Raw genomic sequence first — 22,336 nt, forward strand, 5'->3', positions numbered from 1 at the left:
AAGATATAAAAATGATCAACAGCCAGATATGGTGGCAAACACCTATAATTTCAGGTATTCAGGAGGCTGAGGCAGGAGAATCACTAGGACAGCCAGCAACTTAGTGAGTCCCTCAGCAATTTCACAAGACCCTGTATCAAAATTTAAAAATTGAAAAGGACTGGAGATGCAACTTAGTGATACAGCACCTTTGGGTAATCCCTAGTACCAAATAACAACAAAAAAAGCAGACTTATAAAAGGTAATCAGCATCATTAATTGTTAGGGAAATGTAAATCAAAATCACTGTGAGATGCCATCTCATGCCCTTTAGAATGGCTGTGAACAAAAAGTCAAAAGATAAATATGGTGATGAGAGAAGGGAATCTTTACACACTGGTGATTGGCATGCAAATTGATGCAGCCATTTTGGAAAACCATATGAAAGTTTCTAAAGAAATTTTTAAAATAAGCTGTTTGGGTTATTGCATACCAGAAATTCAGCTACTTGGGAAGCTGAGATGGGAGAAACACTTGAGTCCAGGAGTTTGAGATCAGCCTGGGAAAACAGCAAGACTCCACCTCAAGGCTGGGGATGGGAATGAGGGGGTGGGGCCACAACAACCATATGTCCCAGCAATCCCTCTTCTGGGCATATGACGAAAGGAAATGAAATCACCAACTTGTGTTCATTGCAGCATTCACAGTAGCCTATATATATATATATATTTTACAGTTCTAACTGTGCACAATGGATGAATGGATAAAGAAACTGACACTTTCACTCATACACTGGAATAGTATTTAACCTTAAAAGAAAAATCTTGCCATTTACCACAACATGGATGAAACTGGAGGACATTAAGCCAAGTGAAATAAGTCAGACATAGAGAAGTATTGCATGATCTCACTTTATAGAATCTAAGAAAAATCAAATATACAGATAGAGAATAAAACAGTGTTTGCCACTGGCAGCCATAGCAGAGGAAATAGGGAAATGTAGGTCAGATGATACAGTGTAGCAAATATGTAGGATGAACAAAGTGTGGGAACCTAATAGAATAAAGACTATAGGTTTTATACTGTATTTGGGATTCTTGTTAAATTAAGATTTTAGTTGTTTTTACCCCAACAAAAAGTGGGCATTCATGTGAAATGATGAATATATTAATTGTCCCACCATAGTAACCATTTTACTGTCTGTATACATAACCTTATGCTGTATATCTTAAATATACACAGTAAAATTTATTTAAAAAAAAGATAATGTGTCTAGGTGTTGTGGCTCATGTCCATAATCCCAGGGACTCTGGAGGCCGAGGCAGGAGGATTGTGAGTTCAAAGCCAGCTTCAGCAAAAGCAAGGCTCTAAGCAACTAGAGACCTTGTCTCTAAATAAAATTCAAAATAGAGCTGGGGATGTGGCTCAATGGTCGAGTGCCCCGGAGTTCAATTCCTGGTACCTACCCCCCCCCCGCCCCCCAAAAAGAAGATAATGTGCCAGCTAAAATAAACCAGTCCCTGTACTTGTGTTGTGCTACACTTACCTTTCAATGTAGTTGCTAGATTTAAAACCAGTTAATGTATGTAGAATTTTTAGTACTTCCCCCAATGCATACCAAATAGCCAAAATATATAAGTATATGCACACATATGTACATATTTGTGTGTGGGTTTGTGTGTGTGTATATATGGCAAGGATTGTATCTTGCACTATTGACTACTGTACATATTTGCCTATTGGACATATTTGCCTGATATTGTAAGTATGGTTATCTTTTTATTTTAAATCTGCTTTTTAGGGCCTCTGCCTAATGACAGCATGTGAATTATTTTTTGCAAAAGTAATCTCCTTTGACTGCAGAGTTTTCATACTAAATGACATTCTCTTTTTTGTTTTTACCTGGGCTTTTATGAAAATGTTCAACAATTTCAGAATTCTTCTTTCATAAATAGTTATCTTCATGGCGAATATAGACTTCCTTCATTATATTTCAATTGTCTTTTAGCATGAGGGCTTTATGTAGAAAAGGTGGGGGACATAAACCTTTATAAAACAATACCATACAACAGTTCTTTGCTTAGTTCTTTGCTTTGGATGCCTGTGTGTTATATATTAGTCATAACATAAATTAGGGACATCTCAGAAGTCTAGTTAACTCAGCTTTTTTTTTTTAAGCTTTTGCAGATGTCTCATCAGTTTTTGTCTGACTGAAGGAAAGGATTAATATTAAAATAATGTATTGACTGAGATCTGATTTATCTAAAATTGGTTAGTTTCTCTGTACAAACAAAAAACAATATATCATTTTGTTTGTACAAACAAACAAAATGGGGTAATTTGGGGCTGAATTTGGCATCTTGCTAGTGGGTATTGCGGTACATGGGGAGTGGGTATTATAAGCCTCTCAGAATTGACTAGACTTTAATAAGGGTATAAGATGGACTTTTCTTTTTCCTTTAGAACATAAAATTTATTATGGTTAATTTGGTGGTAATACCTATATCTCTTTTTCTCTCTATTGAATATAGTGCTTAATTCTGGGAGTTTTAAAAATACTCCTTGTGAATTTTACCTGATAGTAACAAGACTGTGTAAGTTTTTGCAAATTAAGTAATATTTTCTTTATAGCAAATTTTCTGACCTGGAGTACTGAGGAAGTTGACTACTAGAAATGGAGGGTAGAACTCATTAATTTTGTTTTCACTCCTGTATTCATTACTATTCTTTTTCATTTCTCTTTGAACAGGTTGTTCTTTTCAACAGCTTTTGATGAAATACAGGAGCATTCTTTATTACTTGAGCAATCATCATAAGTTAAAAGAATAGGAAAGTTAAATCCCAGATTAATGATAGCCATGTTGTGTTGTATTGTTTACTAGGCAGTGAAATCAGCTGTGCAGACCATCACTGTTGGAGGAGTGAGCACATCACAGTTTAAGACAATTATTCCTCTGGCAACTGCTCCCAATGTCCAGCAGATTCAAGTGCCTGGAAGCAAGTTTCATTATGTCCGACTTGTTACTGCCACAACAGCCAGTAGCTCAACCCAACCAGTTAGTCAGAATCCCAGTACAAACACTCAGCCTCTTCAGCAAGGTTAGTAACCATTTTTTTTTTTTTTTCTAATAGTAATGGATGCTTTTAACATTATTAAAAACATTGGTCCTTTTCTTGCTGAAATTCTGATTTGATTGTGGCATTTCAGCTGATAGTTTGAATCAGCAGTGAAATAAAATCATAGTTGTATACAACTGTGGTATTGCATTATACTAGAAGTTGGTAGCTGGAGGTGTGCTATAATACCAGATAATCATAATTATTTATTTGTGATTGTCTATTTTGATACTGGTCTAAAAACCTACTGTTGATGCCATTGGAATAGATTTAGATGGAACCAAATTATTTATTTCAGTTTCTGAGCTATGAAGCCCCTTGATAGTGTTGAAATAGGCAAGGGTATAAATAAGAACTTAATACTGTATTTAATTTTATTTTGAGTGATACTTATTTTGAATCTAGTTAATAAAAAGTTCTAAAATGTTCCATTAGTTTGTCTAGTTGTATTTTTTTCTAGAAGATCTTTGTTTTCCTTCTGTTTTCTGTGTTTGTGTTTAACCCTCCTACACCTGATACACATACATAGACACATGTGTAACCTTTCTCATGTCTGTCTACTTTAAAAAAAATTGGTATGAAAGAGGGCTGGGGTTGTAGCTCAATGGTAGAGTGCTTGCCTGGCATGTTTGAGTCACTGGGTTCGATTCTCAGCACCACATATAAATAAGTAAATAAAAATAAAGGTCTATTGACAACTAAAAAATATTGTAAAAAAGATTGTTATGAAAGGATCAGAATAGTTAATAGTTGAAGGTCTAAGTTTTTCTTTGGAAGGCTGCTTTTTATTCCAGCAATGTAAAAATGCAACGGATGGCTAATGGATGACTTACTGTTTATTAGAAGTAAATAGGCTGGGGATGTTAGCTCAGTGGTAGAGCACTTGCCTAACATGCAGTAGGTCCTGGGTCCTGGGTTCTCACACCACAAAACAAAGAAGTCAGTAGAAGAATTAAAGATTAGTTGGTTCGTCTTTTCATTTATTAAGTGATCAGAAATTTGGAGCTACCTACTGCTGATAGCTAGTTCAACTATAGGAAACTGTACAAGAAAAGAAACTTTCTTTTTCAAATCATTGAAGGGAGAAAAATGGAATAGACAGTATTTTAGTATGTGTTCTACCAAATTAGACATACCAAATTATACTTTCTAATCCCTTTTTTAAGTTGACATTGAAAGAAAATATTTATTGTAGCATTCTTAATGAGAGGAAAAATGAAACTTGCATATTATTGGCTAAGGGAGTCAAGTTTTATATTCTCTCAATACTTTAAACTTAGCAAGGACCAAGAGAAATGCTACAAACCCATCTACTTAGATATCATGCTGATATAAAGAAGTCATTAGATTCTATTGGTTATATATAATGTGTGTGTGTTTTTATATTCGTATAGTTTACTGAGAGCCCATTTCCCTGCGGTGCTAACCTTAATTAACTCATAAGAATAAGGCTTTGGTATAAGTGATCCAGGAAGGTGGAGAAATGGGTTGGGCTGTATTTCATAAGTCTGATGTATTTACTGGTACCTTTCTTTTTTTTTCAACTTTATGTCCATCTTTCTGCCCCTCTCTGCTTTTTTTCTCTTGTCCTTCTGGCAATCCCTATCCTACCCTCTGCTTCCTGGCTTCTTCCTTTTTTGCACTCCACCTTTAGTGTTGCTTCTTTGTTCTCCCCTCTCTCCCTCTGCCTCTTTCCCCTTCCTTTCTTTATACCCCTTCTAACCCACTCACATACACAACCATCCATTCAGTTTCCCTAATTTCCACCTTATTTTTCTCTTTTTGTCTTTCTCTCCTGTCCCATAAAAGATTTGGCTGTATAAAATATGTTATTTTACAGAAATGATGACTATAGAGATACACTAAATAGTAGCTGTAGTTCCTCAGATATATTGTATCTTTCTAAGGATATAATTTCCTATAAAGGATTTATTTAAATGCAGAAAGGAATTAAGTTCACCTTGTATACTCCCCTGCCCTCCAGAGCTTTATAAAAACCAATGTTCAGGAGTTGGGGTTGTGGCTTAGTGGTGGAGTGCTTGCCTAGCATGTGTGAGGCACTGTGTTCAATTCTCAGCACTACATATAAATAAATAAACAAAATAAATGCCCATCAACATCTAAAAAAAAATTTAAAAAAAAAAAAAAAAAAAACTTTATGTTCAAAGGCTCTGTGTGTTAATTACTGACTTGCTGGCAGGCAGCATAAAAGGACCAGGAGAGTACTTAGTTAACCTCTTCAAAATGAAATCTACCATCTTGGCAAAGGAGGAAATCAACTTAAGAAATTAAAAAAACCTCTAACACTTGCTGGTATGGTGTCTGAAGTTTGGAAGGAAGCTATTCTCAAGGATTGTTTAGAGTTCCTGTTAAAGAACAAACAAACAAAAAAACAAAACAGATTATGTCAGCTTTTATGAAATGTACAGTAGTAATTAGTAATGTACACCAAGGTGAGGAGGAGGAGGAGAAACATGAACTATTGACTTAATTATATAATATCCCTTTCCCTAGCTGTTTTATAGTGTTTCTGTTTTCTGACCACTTTAGTTATATAATAGTCCTTATTCCTCAGGTTTCTGTTAAAACTCAGTGTGCAGATACCGACCTATATTATCTCAAGTACTTAAGTTTTCTAGGGGTGTGTGTGCCTGCTCGTGTGTATATGTACGTTCATGAATGTATATGAGGAGGAGGCAGGGACAGTCCCCTATTTGATATGACAGCTCGGTCTGCATTATTTCTCTCGACCACCAGGAAGTTCCCACATTCTTCCAGTTGTTGTTATCTGTGTCTGCACAGAACAGTAACCGTCATCTTCAAGTATCAAGTAGTGGAGGGCCTCTATTCTCCTGTGTCCCACGCACGCATTTTAGTATTGCCGAGAACAATCTATAGTGGTTATTATAACTTTACTAACACTTCAATAACCTAAGGAGAATCAAACCAGAACAGAAACATCTTTAAATTAGATATCAGATGTCACTGTTCCTTTATTTCATAGTCATACACCCTTTGTATAACAACTTTATTGAGATGCAGTTTTCATCGACACCATAAAATTCACTCTTTTAAAGCATACAATGCTGGCTTTTAGTGTATTCAAAGTTATACAACCATCGCTGCTAATCAGACCTGGAGATCTCCCACTCTTCCTGCATCTTCTCCCTAGTTTGTCACCTTGCTGCAACAGCCTGCTCTCTTAGATCAGATGTCTTTAAAGTTCTCTTCCAGGACTCTCTTGATTTGTCTTTAGCCTTCCAGTCTCCTTCAAAAGTATGAAAACCTCTTACTATCATTATAGTCTCTATATCCAAAGAAATCTTTGGATAGAATTTTTTAGTTATTGTTCAGAGCAGTTTAGATCCCATTATTCCAACTTTTCTCAGTCCAGACTCCAGGCCTTACTTTAACATATATTAAACCCAAATAAGTGTCCTTTCTATCTTCTTAAATCCCTCTTTCAGACTGTTAAAATGGCAATTGGCAGTTTTAAAAATTCTTTTGGTCCTGGACTAACCTTTTTGATCTCCTGCCAATCTTTCTCCTGAATGTCATCACATTATTTCTCCATGTCCGGTTTTGCTTTCTTCAAATCAGCTCATCCTCAAGTTTTCAGTTTTAAATAGCCATCATTTTCCTGTTTTTTTTTTTTTTTTTTTTGAAAACTCTGCCATAACTTACTTTTTCTTTCACTCTACCTTCAATTCCTACAACGCGGTGGTTGGTTAGTCATGTTTCTTTCACTTCCACCAGGTCCCTTAAAACTATTTTTCCCTTTTCTTCCCAGGGCTGTCACCCCAGACCCTCTATTTTTACACTCTTCTGCCTGGTCTTGTTTATTACAACTTGATTATGTTTTACACTCTTGCTGTCATATACAGTTTCTTTTTGTGAATAATTTTTCTGTACTTCAGAATGTCCAGAAACTTCTCATTGCCTACTGAATTAAAAATACAGATCTCTACCTTAACATTTAAGGTCCTCGATGTCTCCCTTTTTGTATGTGTTTGTTTACTTTAACCCTAGAGTCTAGACAAACTGGTCTGTTTGCCAACATGTTGTCAGTATGCTTTGCAGCTTCCCAGGACCAAAGCTCTACTATTCCTTCTTGAGCCTGCATGGAATACCTGTGTGCTCTTTCTGCCACCTGCCCATTGATCAGTGCCAATCTCATAGCTCTGTGTATTCTTGCTTGCCATATTCCCATTCTCTGTCAGTAAGATGTGTATTTTCTCTTCTATGAAATTCCACAAAAGTTTATCATATTCTTTAATAGTATTTATTTTATTTGAGTATTTACCTGATCTATTTTACTAGAATGTGAAGTCCTTGAGTGCAGGTGTCTAATACTTTAGTTTCCCTGGAATACTGGCCATGATGCCATTTATATGGTAATAATGGTTATAGTAATAACTATGACAACATTTATTGAATACTTATTATTTGTTAGGCACTATTTTAATCAATTTTCATGAATTGATACAGTTCGTCCTTTACTGTTGAAGGTAGATACTCCCATATTTCAGCTAAGGAACAGGCAAAGAGAATTAAAGTCACGAAAGTAGCAGAACAGGGATTTGAATCCCCTGGTTCTTATGACTTTAGAACCCACATTTTTAACATTATGCCATGCTGCCTTTTAGTATCTATTCTGTAAATATTGAATTCTACCAGAATGATATTTTCTCTGGTTTGAATAGAAATACAGCAATTAGAAATAGGAGAATAGAACAGTGTCGTTACCCAAGCTCATCAATGGTGGTTCTTTTACTTATGAAACATTTCATTTGACTGGATTTAATACTGAATGTTTAAGTCTTCTGAATACAGATTGAAATATTTTTAATATAATGTCTACAAATAGGTGGATAGCCTATAGTCACTTTTAATAAAAATTCTCAGGTAGATGGGGTAAGCAATTTGAAAGGTAACTATCCTGATTAAAGATTGCTCAAAATAGGAAGCAAATGGAATTTTTCATGACTTGAAAAATAACTTGGGGGAGTGCAAAGTATTCTCAAGAGTTTTGAGTGTCGTTTTCTGTAAATAAATTATTCATATTTTCCTTCTTCTTTTAAAAAGCAAAGCCAGTGGTTGTTAATACAACCCCAGTGCGGATGTCAGTTCCATTTGTCCAAGCTCAGGCTGTCAAACAAGTAAGTTATCACTTCTTATCTTGGTTTCTCTCAAATGATAATTTATTTTTTAAATTCAAAGTTGAGATTTAAGTATAAGATACTGAATTGCGAAGCTGAAAATTTATTTTTGTGATAAAATTTGTGATAAACTGATTACAAAATGTCTTTTTTTTAGGTTGTCCCCAAACCCATCAATCCAACTTCACAAATAGTAACTACTAGCCAACCACAGCAACGGCTTATCATGCCTGCCACCCCACTGCCACAGATCCAGCCCAACCTCACTAACCTGCCACCAGGTACTGTCCTGGCACCAGCTCCAGGAACAGGGAATGTGGGTTATGCAGTGCTTCCAGCTCAGTACGTTACTCAGGTAGGTGGGAAAAAATGAAGTCATTGTATTTCACAGACCTCAAAATGATAATTGGGTTTAAGATGCCTACCCCTATGACATTCTGAAACTACTCAAAAACAGTATTAAAGTGACTTTTTCTAAAAAAATCTCAAACTGTTAAAACATCTGAGTTTTTTTCCTCTGTATTTTCAGCATTTAGAAATATATACACAAGGCTGGGCATGGTGGTGCATGCCTATAATCACAGCTGCTCAGGATGCTGAGGCAGCCTCAGCATTGGCAAGGCACTAAGCAACTCTGAGACCGTGTCTCTAAATAAAACACAAAATAGGGCTGGGGATGTGCTTAGTGGTCAAGTGACCCTGAGTTCAATCTCCAGTACCCTCCCCCCTCCACACACACACCAAAAAAAAAAAAAAATAGAAATATACATACAAGTCAGAGTTTAAAAGTCAGACAATTTAGATTTGCAAGAGTTCTGGTGAGAGTGCAAGACTGAAGATTTGAGAAAAGTTGAACTGAGAGTCAGCTGAGTCCAAATGAATTTAGAAAAGATTGTATATAATTAAGTTCTTTCATCATACACAAATATGATGACACTGACTTTTGCAGTTTATTTTCCAAGCACGATACATTTCTAGGTGACATATCTTTAGTTGTCTGTCCACCATCATCTGGTCATTATTAGGATTGAAGCCATGTATTATTCTGTTGGCTGACTTGGGTTGGGAGTGCTGCTTCCATGAAGCAGATAGAAAATTTCCTTTGTCATTTGAGGATCAAGTTAACTAGCACCATGTTCTAAACGATTGAATCAATCAACTCTGATTATAATAGAGGAAATAGAAACCTACAAGTATACTTTATATGAAATGTATTTTGGAGTAGGTTATGTGACCACTGATTTAAAAAAAATGTTCAGAATTTTTATTATTAACATTTCTTATATTTGAAAATCAGTATAAAACAGAGGGCTGGGTGCAGTGGTGTACAACTATATTCTCAGCTTCCCTACTTTGGAAATTGAGGCAGGAAAGTTCCAAATTTGGGGATAGTCTGGACAACTTAGTCCACATCTCAAAAATAAAATGAAAAGGGCTGGAGATGTAGCTTAGCAGGAAAGCACTTGCCCAATATGTATGATGCCCCAGGCTTTATCCCCAGTACCACAAAATAAGAAAAAAGAAATAGGTATAAAATAGAAACTCAGTTATGCATGTAACTTCTCATTTTCTATGATTTGTAATAAAGGCACATTACATTTTTTCTAGCCAATATGTGTTATTTTATTACTTTCAGCTTATTCATCTAGAATTTCCATAATTCTGACATAATAAAATAATTAATTATTTAGTACTGCAAAACGTTCATATTATTTGTGCTCCTAGTGTTAGCTTTTTATATGAAATTCTCCATTATATTTTTTCTATTTTGGTAGGTGAATTTATGCTTCTTGGTAATACTTTATGCTTCTTGTACCTGAGAGCATTATTCATTTTTGCAAATATGATCTAAATTTCCCTTTCTTTACATATAGCTACAGCAGTCTTCATATGTGTCTATAGCAAGCAACTCTAATTTTACTGGAACATCTGGTATCCAGACCCAGGCAAGACTCCCATTCAATGGGTGAGTATTTTGAAAATACGTAAGTTGTTGGATCAATTTAAATGCAACATTAACTATATTTATTCCAAAATACTTCCAAATGATTTTTCCTCTTAAAGCCATGTGAGTACTTTAGAGAAAAGTACTTTCTATTTTGAAATACTTAAAATAGACAAGTTATAGAAATAGTCAAAAGAACTCACAAATTCCCATATTCAGATTCATCAATTTTGCCACATTTTATTATTCTCTCATTCTGAATGACTTAAAATGATGTTAACTATTTTAAAAATTATGTTAGGTTCTTTTTTTTTTGTTATTTTTTGTTTGATAATCTGTTGATTACTACTTTTGCAGTCAGTTTAGAATCAGTATTTAGTTAATGATAGGGAACCAGTTAATATCCACCATCCCATTCCTCTTCTACACACCCCTTTCTCCTCATTACCTTTTATAATTGAATTCCAAGAGTTCTGAACTGTTTTCAACCATTTTTGTTTTTTAGTTTTTTTTTTTCCTTTTTGTGGTATTCAGGATTGAACCTAAGGGTTTTGCACATGCTAGCCAAGTGCTCTACCACTGAGCTACATGCCCTGTTTTCCACTTATGCTCTCCCAGAAGATAGAATATTTTTGGGCGTTCTTTAACAGGTATTGATAACTTTTTTAAAAAATATGAAGAAGACAGGTGCAAGGCACACACCTGTAATACCCCTGGCTCAGAAGGCTGAGATAGGAGGATCGCAAGTTCAAAGCCAGCCTCAGCAAAAAGTGAGGCACTAAGCAATTCAGTGAGACTCTGTCTCTAAATAAATAAAGTGCAAAATAGGGCTGGGGATGTTGCTCAGTGGTTGAGTGCCTCCAAGTTTAATCCCTAGTACCGCCTGCCCCCCCCCCCCCCCCCGCCAAAAAAAAAAAACCAACCCATATATAGAGAAGAACATAGCCAAATTTTAATAGAGATGGATATATCTGTTAAAATTTTATGTTAAAAGGGTTTTTATAGCTTGGATAATTTTCTAATGTATGTAGTTATCTTTAATTGATTAAAATGTATACCTTTTTTTTAATATATCTGCATAGCATAATTCCATCAGAATCTGCCAGTCGGCCAAGAAAACCCTGCAACTGTACAAAATCGCTGTGTTTGAAATTGTAAGTGTTTTTACTGTTGTTTGCTTACTTGATAAAACTAGAAATGCTCTTAAAATTAAATGGAGATTATTAAAAATTCTTAACAGGCCAATTACATACAAGAAAGTAAACACAAAAGTGAATGAGCACATAACAGCAGCATAAAGGAATTCTTTCATTGATTGAAATACTTTTAGAGTCTTTGCTATATACAAGTCATTGGGGCTAGGAACACAACTGCATACAGTTTATGTCCTTATTAATAAGTCTGATATTTATGACTTTTGTATTTGGTCTCTTGAGTGAGGTGATTATTTTAAAAATCTGAGTTTTTAAAATTGTTGGATGAGGGGCTGGGTTTGTGGCTCAGTGGTAGAGCGCTTGCCTCACATGTGTGAGGCACTGGGTTCAATTCTCAGCACCACATATAAATAAATGAATAAAATAAAGGTCCATCAACACTAAAAAAAGTTTTTAAAAATTGTTGGATGATTAGTTTATTAGCATTAAATCAAAAGCTTTGACATGAAACAATTCAGTGAAAAAGCATTGGTCTTCTAGAGTGTCTTAGAATCCAAAGAAACATTGCTATAGCTGAGTGAGTTCCACTAATTGAATGTAGCCAGTACATTTCTTTTCTTTTCTCCTCCCCCAAGATTTTGAAATAACTTATTTGAGGAGCTCATAAAGTCACATCTTTTGTGTTGGCAGCTGTTCTTAGTTGGACTAACAACAACTTAGTTGGACTAGGAGTTGGTGACTTAAATGTTGAGCCTCAGTTATGGCTGAAATCCAAATGTGTGGTTAATTCTGTAAGTAGGAAGCTCTGAGTACATTTTTAAAAGGCTTTCCTACATACATAATGCATTTGACAATTTTATTTAATAATGACTTTTTATCTTATACTGATTTTTACCTTCCAGGTACTGTGACTGCTTTGCAAATGGCGAATTTTGCAACAATTGCAACTGTACTAATTGTTACAACAATTTGGAACATGAAAATGAAAGGCAAAAAGCGATAAAGGTGATTGTTTTTTATTTCATTTAACTGATAAAAATCTCCAGTATTACCCATTTTTAAAGAACTCAATTGTCTTACAAAAAAATTAATTTCCTTTGCAGTATTTAAATTTAATCTAATGTGATTTAACTTTAATTTTGATATTTGATCTGTTTTGATAGGCATGCCTTGACAGAAATCCAGAAGCTTTTAAGCCTAAGATAGGGAAAGGAAAGGAGGGAGAATCAGATCGACGTCACAGCAAAGGATGTAATTGCAAACGATCAGGATGTCTTAAAAACTACTGTGAATGCTATGAGGTGAGATGCTTGTTGGGGAAAGTAATCTGTCTTTTGAAAAGTTTTAGAAAGGACATACTATAAAAATTTACTTTAATGTCAGGAAATCACCTTACCATTATAGTTCAAAAATATGCACAGTTAGTCCAAGGGCCTTGTTTGAGGAAGACCCTTGGGCTTATCATTACATATTGGGGTCTCAGCTGATTTACTGTTTCATAACTTCTTGATTATTATACCTGAAAGTATGCAAATTAGAGCACCAGTATATTGATTTTTCAATACAGATAATAATATCAAAGTGCTTCAGAAGATAGGGCAGTGGTTCTCAACTGAGGGACAGTACTACTTACCTCCACAGGCTTTTTGGAAATATGTGAATACAAAATAGCCTATCTTCCAGAATGAAATCCTGAAATAAAGGATTATCTTGATCAGAAAAGCCAGCAGTGCCCCTCAGAAAACATTGCTCTGTGGAAAACTAAATTATATTGAGAAGTTTGGCCAGGTGTGGTGGCACACACCTGTAATCGAAGCAGTTTGGGAAGCTGAGGCAGGTGGATTACAAGTTCAAAGTCAGCCTCAACAACTTGGCAAGGCCCTAAGCAACTCAGTGAGAACAAAATATAAAAAGGACTAGGGATGTGGCTCAGTGATTAAGTTCAATCCTTGGTACCAAAAAAAAAAAAATTTTTTTTAGTTGGCTTTATAAACATTCATATACGAAGGGAGGAATATGGACATTACTGGATAAGGTTCCGTTCACTGTTAGGTGCCTGGGTCCATTTTCACTGTTTCATTGTCACACCCAGTTGGCTGTTTTTATTTATGACTCAGCCATCTTCTCTGGAGGATGTAGTTTCTGCTCTGCTTTGATAGATGCAGTGTAAAGCCTCCCCTTCTTGCTTTAGACAAAATACTATAGAACTTATTATTTTAAAAATTTAAACATAACAATCTAGTTTTGCCTGAGATTAACCCTTGGTTACCATAATGTCTCCTGATGTGCTTGAAACTCTCTACTGACAGTCTATTGGATTAGTTATTCCTACAGTTGGCTTTCTTCTTTTATTATTTTTATTCTTTCAAATGCCATTCTCAGAGGGAGACTTTTTTCAATGCTTTGGCAGAAAGCATAGCCTTGTACCACCATCAATGGTTATACTCAGCATTGGTAAGGTATGTTCTGCAATTCAGTGCCCTCTGTCATACAAAATGTGTTGTATGCAAGATATTGTATATAGTATTCTAACTAAGAATAGCAGTGGCTAATTGACTCACTGTGAATAGTGATGTTGTAGCAGTTTGTACTGTCAGAATTTTGTCTGAAGTTTTGTTACGTTGACAAATTAATCTTCAGTTTAGTTGGGTTTTTGTCCAGTTGATTTCCAAGTGGACAATACATACATAATCCTTTCACATGCCTTCAGGCCTAGTTGATTGTATGAGTTGGCTGTCCATTGTTATTTAAATGATTGTGTCTTCTTGTAACCTGCTCACCCTACTTTGGTTGTTGGGGAAGGTAAATTAGCAAAGTCTAGAGGATTCCTTGTCATTGTCATTTTTCTTTCCTGAGCACCTTTGGTCTTAGTAAAACATTATCCCAGCTGGGGTTGTGGCTCAGTGGTAGAGCGCTTGCCTAGCATCTCTGAGGCACTGGGTTTGATTCTTAGCACCACATTTAAATAAATTAATAAATAAGGTAAAAGTCCATCAGCAATTTAACGAATAAAAAAAAAAAAAAGAATCCAAGTTACCATCATTGATAATTCTCTGCTCCAGGGCCAGGAATTTTCTTTCTTCATCATTAGATGCATATTAAGTGTTGCTTTAGTTGGAGTCCCAAATAAGCCTGTTAATTGGGAGTAATGCAGTGAAGCCAAATGAAAGGAAAGTGACCACAACACTCGGAGCAACCAAAAGATCTTTATTGCAGCAGTGCAACAAAGAGAAAGGAAAGAAGGAAAGAGAAAGAGAGAAAAGAGAAGAGATGAACAGGGAGAGAGCAAGAGAGAGACAGAGCGCGCGTAAGAAAGATAAAGAGCAAGAGAGAGAGAGCAAGAGAGAAAGAGCAAGAGAGAGAGGGAGAGCAAGAGTGAAAGAGCAAGAGAGAGGGGGCCTGGCAGGAGGGAGTTTTTATAGCCCCAATCTAATAGGGCCTCTGGGTCTGCAAGCTGCCTTGTTGGCCCAAGGGGGGGTTAAGTGTTCAGCCTTGAGCGGGACTTGACACAAACAGGTGATAAAGGACCAGATAGAGGGGGGTTTGAGTGCGTGGGCTATCTTGCAGCCAACATCTGTTCAGCCTGCCCTGCAGACAACACAGTTCAGCCTGCTTTGCACCCAACACCAAACATATATCCATTGTTCCTTTATTTATTGGTGTATTGTAAGAAAGGAGTAGAGTAAATGTGTTTAAAATCTGGTCCATTTACCTTGCTAAGTGCTATAGAGAGAGGATAGGTTTATTTATTTAAATCGATACAGGTTCACTGAAGAAAATGAGACTAAAAAAAAATATTCAAATTTTTTAGGAGTCAGGGAAATGTAAATAACAATGTGATTTCACTTTATGTTATCCCCAGTCAGATTGGAAAATACTAAAAAATAAAAAGAGTTGGAGCATCCATCATTGGAGGGAATGTAGGACAGCCTTAATTGCTGATGAGATGTGAAGAGGTGTTAGTTACAGCTGGAAAAAGCAATCTGATTATATCTCTTAAAATTAAAATACATATATCCTAATCCCAGCAGCTCAGGAGGCTGAAACAGGAGAATTTTGAGTTCAGAGCCAGCCTCAGCAAAGTCAGTGAGACCCTGTCTCTAAGTAAAATACAAATAGGGCTAGGGATGTGGCTCAGTGATCGAGTGCCCCTGAGTTCAATCCCTGGTATCAAACAAACAAACAATAGGAACTTATATTCTTCGACCAGTGAGCACCATTATAAAGATCTGGCTTAGAGAAATAAAAGCATAATTTTATTACCCACCCCCCATCTTTGTATGCATTGTTTGTATTACCAGTGAACTGGAAACAAAACAAATATTCATTGATAGGGGACTGTATTCCCTAATAAAACATGACATATCTTACCAGGGATTAATACCCAGCCATTAAACAGAATGAATTCTAGCTCTGCCAAATGACTGGAAGGGGATAGTATTTTATGAAGTGTTGGAGTATAAGGAAAACAAGATGCAAAAAAGTAGGTATGTGATTCTGTAAAACAAACTAAAAAGAGAATTCTGTATACCTTGAGTTGGTATGTACATAGATCTAGGTTCTCATATAAATATATATTTTTACATGGATCTTCACACTAGATTATTAATTTATAGATTTTTGAAGCGTTCTAGGAATCTGAAGAGGAAAGAGAATTCAGTGAGGGACATATAAAAAACAGCATGTATGGCCAGGTGTGGTGGAGTTCACCTGTAATCCCAGCTACTTGGGAAGCTGAGAGAGGAGGCTCACAAGTTAGTTCAAGGCCAGCCTGGGCAAATTGAAGAGACCCTGTCTCAGAAAACAAAAAATAAAATGGGCTGAGATATAGCTTAGTGGTAGAGTGTGTGCACAAGCTTGGGGTTCAATCTCCAGGACTGCAAAAACAAAAATAACAAATGGTGATTTGATTGAGGTGGTTTAATTCTGAATGACCATCTTTTTTTTTTGTAATATTTATTTTTTAGCTGTGGTTGGACACAATGTCTTTATTTTATTTATTTATTGTTATATGGTGTCGAGGATCGACCCCAGGGCCTCAAACGTGCTAGGCGAGTGTTGTGTTGCTGAGCTACATCCCCAGCCCCCTAAATGACCCTTTTTAATATTTTAATGTGTCATTCATAGTCCTTATGAAGAACATGGGCTATTCATGCCAGGAGGAAAATCTATATTCATAGTAGGGGGAAAATGGACATGAAAGGATTTGAACATCAACACTGTTTGGCCATTTTCAGACTTTAGACTACCTGACCTAGCCACCTGCATACTTAGCCCATTTAGTCATTGACAGAAATAGATGCTTCCATCTAATCTTATGTCAGTTGATTAGGTAATGTTATTATTTGGTAATCTGATTGTGGAATCTACTTATAGTAATGTTTTTTGTTTTGATTTGGAAACTTTTATAAATTTTTTAGGCAAAAATAATGTGTTCCTCAATATGTAAATGTATTGGCTGTAAGAATTTTGAAGAAAGCCCAGAAAGAAAGACATTGATGCATTTGGCAGATGCAGCTGAAGTAAGGGTGCAGCAACAAACAGCAGCGAAGACGAAATTATCCTCTCAGATTTCAGACTTACTTACTAGGCCAACACCGGCTTTGAATAGTGGAGGAGGAAAGTAAGTCAATATTTTTATCTCTTTTTATAGTGTTTCTCAAATATTCATTTTTAGTAAAGTTTCTCTTGGAGAGAGACAAAAGTTGAGTTTATACTTTTGGTTATTGAAAACCTGATTTTTTAAAATTTCCTTTCTATCTATATTTACTTTAAGGAATTTAAGGATAACAGAACAATCTCTTGTCAAATATATTGTACAATTCTAAATGCACAGTAAGCCAGATGAGGGGGCTTAGGCCTATAATTCTAGCAACTCAAGAGGCTGAGGCAGGAGGATCTCAAGTTTGAGGCCAACCTCAGCAACTTAGACCCCATCTAAAGTGAAAAATAGAAGGGGGATGGGGATGTAGTTCAGTGGTAGGTAGATAAGTATGTAATTTTTAGAATCTCCTAAGAAAACCAAAAATTTTATACCCCTTTCAGAATGTAATTATTCTATCCCCAGCATTTATCAGGGCCTGATGCCAATACAGTTTGCAGTTTGGACTTGGGTTTATATTTAAAAGCTTATTAGAGAATTTATTTGAGAAATTATTAAGTGGTATAAGCCTTCCAAGTGGGCTTTTATTTAAAATGCTTAAGTTGAAATAAGATCTAATGCTTATACAAGGAAGGCTCCTTTGTACAAAGTAGTTCAGCTTTTAGTTCTCTTACAACTGAAATATAATTTGCAAATGTTTCTTGACTGAATAAAGTGGAACTTAGTAGTTACTGTTATGGTATGGGTCCTTCCTGGTCTTTTAGTAAATCTTTAAATCAGATCTCCATGTGGAGATTAAAGATACTGCTACAGTAAAATATTTACAATCTTTCCACTTGGGAAAATGTTTATGATATGAAGTGAAAACACAAAATTATATATTATAATTAAAACTATTGCTGAGTGCAGTGGTGCATGCCTGAATCTCAGTGGCTTGGGCAGCTGAGGCAGGAGGATCACAAGTTCACAGTTAGTCTCAGTAACTCAGCAAGGCCCTGTCTCTAAATAAAATATAAAAAGGGGTTGGGGATGTGGCTCAGTGGTAAAGTTCCTCTGGGTTCAATCCATGATACCAACAAAACAAAACAAAAAAACTATTGTTACAAAAAATACTATAAAGCTATACCAGCATGCTAACAAGCCTTTGTCTAATTATTTCCATCCTGGGATTCTTTCTTTCCTTTTACTTCTCTTGTAGTTCCCAAAGACTTTATAATGAGCACTTTTATTATGTTATATTACTAATTGTGTAATGTTATTGTAATATTAAGATTTTAAAATTTAAAGTGCTTCTTTGTACATTAAAGATTTTGGTAAAATTGTGTGACAACCTATCATAGTGGTTTAATTTCAGGGCTGGGGATGTGGCTCAGTGGTTGAGTGCCACTGAGTTCAATATCTGGTACCAAGAGATAATAATAATAGAAGGGGGTATGGTAAAGTATTTTATTTTCATTATTGCCTAAAAGATAGTGCTTTCAACTCCCAATATTACTCATTCATTCAGCAAATACTCATATAAAAATGTCTGTGTCAGGATCTATTCTGGGCACTGGAAAACAGTAGTTAAGTAAAACAAAGATTGCACTCATGGAACTTACATAGGTAGAATTACATCTTTTAGTTAACCAAATAACCTTGTCAAAGTAATCACATATTTTACCTTAAATGTTGTATTTCCCAAACAGTATTTTAAAGCACTTTAGGATGTGTTTGTGCTCGTTGTAGAACCTGGAATTGTCAAAGAGTCAGTACAAAAGGATGTTACTTTTGTAATTCAACCCCATCATCATCTCTCTCTTTCTCTCTCAAAAATCATTTCAGGTTGCCATTTACATTTGTAACTAAGGAAGTAGCTGAAGCCACATGTAATTGCCTTCTCGCCCAGGCAGAGCAGGCAGACAAGAAGGGAAAATCAAAGGCAGCAGCAGAGCGGATGATTCTTGAGGAATTCGGACGATGTTTGATGAGCGTCATCAACTCTGCAGGAAAAGCAAAAAGTGACCCTTGTGCCATGAATTGCTAACTCTTGCACAAGACTGATAAATGAACCTGTACAGAAATTTTAAGGATGCTTGACTATCTGGAAGATAGTTTAACAATTACTGTATTTGAATTCAGTCCTTGTTTTAAGAGACCTGAAATTATAATATTGAAAGAGAAGAAATTTTAAATGAGGAAATTAGTACATTTTAAATCTTAGTTAATTCTATGCCCCTTCTAAATAGAATTTTTCTTTTAAAATTTTTTCTTTATTGTATTATATAGATTTTTAATTTACTTGGGTTTCTTAAGAATTAGATGTTCTATCCTTCTGATTCTATTGGCAAAGAACATTTATAAATTACTATGATATAATTTATAATGTATGGCGTTGTATGACTTTGTTCAGTAGAAAAAACCAAAGCAGCATTGGTATTGCCAAGTCATTCTTTGGTTCTAGATTTAGAATAAACATAGACAGAATGTCTACATAAACAAATTATGGAACATATTTGGACGACATCTTATGTTTAGAAAAGTGCTATCTTCTTAAGAAAAATTAGCTTTTTTAGGGTGAATTCTGGGATATGCTATTGTCACTTTGATAAATTAGAAGGGGAAGTAATCCCCAGGCACACTTTTAAAATTAAAAGTTATATTTTCCAAAAAACAGAACAAAAGAAAACAAAATATTAAGGGACAGTAAGTGATTTTCAAAAGATGGGCAGTTTTTCTATAATGAGGAATGGCTAACATGCTGAAGGATGTCTCCATTGTCTTTCAGAGGTGGTATGTGTTTGAAATAATAAATTGTTGAAGTGATTGCTGGGTATTGTTAAAATGAGGTATGTGTGAATAGAAGTAAACATTATGTAGTGATAATGTAGATCCTCTCATAACTATCAAGTATAAAATTTGGCTTGAATGGAGATATAAGGAATAAAGAAGCTGTAAGAGTGAATTTAGGGAAAGATTTTTCATCTCTACAGTTTTCTTTGTAGACTTTTGAACAGAAAATTTTCAAACCAATACACGACTCTTAATTGATTTACTCAAATGGGCTGCCTAACAAAGCATTCAAAATTATAGTGGGATTTTTTTTATATGGGATGTTTAATATGCCATTATTTTTAGCCAGTGATTTGGTAAGCTGAAGGTACGTGTGTTTTCAGATAATTGTTGAAATTACCTAAATCATTTTCAGTAATTTAAAAACTCTATGAATTTAAGAGCCTTTTAATAGGACTCCTGATTTTATGACAAAACAACAACAACAAAAAACCATGTTGGAATTCAGGCGTTTTGTTAGGTACTTTAATCCTCAGTAATTATTAGTATATGATCATTACATTTCCTATAAGGACTCTATAGTTGTATGTATTAAGTGTGTATATATGTTCATATGAACATGCAAGATATAGGCAATAGAAATTAAGTAATCCAGAAGAGGATTCCGTTATTCATTAAAGTATCCTTCTTTTGAAATTTGGATTTATAAAATTATAGTGCAGTAACTTTAAATGTAGATAGTGCAAACATTCTTAGCACCTCAATCTAGTATGTCTAATTAAATTTGTATAAATGTAAATTACTGTAAGAGGATAAAATAATATCTAATGAAGTTATTTTTCAAAAGATTGCAATAAGTTTTTGGTCTGAACCTAAACTTTGTTCATTTTGTATATATTCTGTGTTAATTCTAATTGCACCATTGTGATGTGTATTTATATACAGTGTGCAGAAAATGTTTGTGAAATTTTGATTACAATTGTAGATTATGTATGATGGCATTGCTTAAGAATGTCTTGCTTGTAAAAATTTGAAGGTGCAATCAAATGCTACTAGTTTTTGATTTTCAAGAAGCTATCTAAAGAATTAAGCCTTTTTCTTCTTGTGTAGTACTTACTAAACAACTTTTTGTATTTAGGCATTTGCATCAAATTGCTGAACAAGATTAATAGCCACATTAATCCAACAATTTTAAAAGACTATTTGGGGAGGGTTGGGTATATAATTTTCTAGCTCTATTTACATCCCAAAGTAGAAAGATTAAATTTATATTTACTAGAGCTATTCAAATACACTTTTCTATATTGTAAAAACAGGATAGGAAAGTAAATCATACAGAAAATAAACATTTATACTATTCTGTAAAAAAATAAAGGTTTTGCATTCTTTCTTTAGTTTAATGCCACTTTTAACTATTTAATTGCAAGAAACCTTTTAAATTATCTTTCAAGTAAATTTGACATTACTTCTGAAAACACAAGCAAAAATTATTTTTGCCTAATTATCATTAACATAAATTGCTTTGAAATGAGAATGTGCTTTCTCCCTTTCCTGCTTTCTTCTAAGAGCAGAAACTCCATCTACTCTTTGCGTTTTAATGTATGATGTTATTATGATGACCACTTTTGTTTCCTTATCCCTGAAGAACTAAAAGCAACCTGTAGGTCTCATCTCTCAGAATCTTAATGCTACAAGTAAGTACTAAAACAATGAGAACATACTGGGTGAGGGAGGAGGTGTGTAATGCTTTAGCTTTCCCATTTTTTTTCATATTTAATGACGGACATTTTCTCAATCTCATGTAAATAGAAATACCTTTAGAAAAGTTTTCTATTTTTACTGTTGTAAAACATCATTAAGAAAATTAATGTGTCTTGTAATTGAAGCTTCAAACAGGATCTCTAGTCCTACGTTTGGCTATATTGTATCCCTTACGTATTTTTATATAGAATTCTGGAGTTGCCAATTAAAGCCAGTCACCTGAAGTCTTTAATACGGGGGTTATTTTCTATATTTATTTAAGGCTTTTTTTTCTTAAGACTTCTTTAATCCATATTTATTGTAGATCAAATGTGAGCTTTTTAAGAACCAGTATCCATCCCCATCCCCCACAAGGCCTTACACAATACCAAGCAAGTTCCACTACTGAACTAGCTCGATCCAAGTGACTTTATAAAATGAAAGCTATAATGGCTTTTTTTGTGTGTCTATGGTGCTGGGGATTGAACCCAGAGCCTTGTGTGGGGGAGATAAGCTCTCTACCAACTGAGCCTTATAATGATAAATTTTTTTTAATTTAAATATTTTCTTCTCAAAAGTAGATTTTGTGAGAGAATTTAAACATTATCAGTTTAAAAAAATAGTAGTTTCTACTCAAAGGCAATAAATTATAATGTATATGCAAGAAACTGTTTATTGTTAAGATCACAGGGACTTCAATGAAACTAATTTAAATTGGCAAATGAAATATGTCAATATATAAAAATACATCATGACCAAGTAGAACTGACTATCCCAGAAATAAAAAGTTGATCCAACACTTAAAAACAATGTAATTCACTGAAATCAATATATTTTAAAAAATGAAATACTCATTTCAAATGTAAAA

General features: G+C 34.7%; 1 protein-coding gene across 4 annotated transcripts in view; it reads left to right on the forward strand.

The window, feature by feature from the left end:
- The window catches only part of Lin54 (lin-54 DREAM MuvB core complex component), a 76,436-nt gene extending 54,715 nt beyond the window's left edge, over window positions 1–21,721 (forward strand). For all 4 annotated transcript variants that reach the window (XM_046457660.1, XM_046457661.2, XM_058583443.1 and 1 more), the window contains 9 exons: window positions 2,862–3,078; window positions 8,182–8,255; window positions 8,413–8,610; window positions 10,130–10,221; window positions 11,283–11,354; window positions 12,257–12,359; window positions 12,518–12,655; window positions 16,775–16,977; window positions 18,781–21,721. In XM_046457660.1, coding sequence (XP_046313616.1) covers window positions 2,862–3,078; window positions 8,182–8,255; window positions 8,413–8,610; window positions 10,130–10,221; window positions 11,283–11,354; window positions 12,257–12,359; window positions 12,518–12,655; window positions 16,775–16,977; window positions 18,781–18,982 — 1,299 coding nt within the window. In that variant the 3' untranslated portion in view covers window positions 18,983–21,721. The remainder of the gene's footprint in view (window positions 1–2,861; window positions 3,079–8,181; window positions 8,256–8,412; window positions 8,611–10,129; window positions 10,222–11,282; window positions 11,355–12,256; window positions 12,360–12,517; window positions 12,656–16,774; window positions 16,978–18,780) is intronic.
- Window positions 21,722–22,336: the final 615 nt, after the last annotated feature.

This window comes from Marmota monax, unplaced genomic scaffold (genome assembly GCF_021218885.2).
Source record: "Marmota monax isolate L192 unplaced genomic scaffold, Marmota_monax_Labrador192_F-V1.1 WCK01_AAM20220418_F8-fsc00128, whole genome shotgun sequence".
NCBI classification, from domain to species: Eukaryota; Metazoa; Chordata; class Mammalia; order Rodentia; family Sciuridae; genus Marmota; species Marmota monax.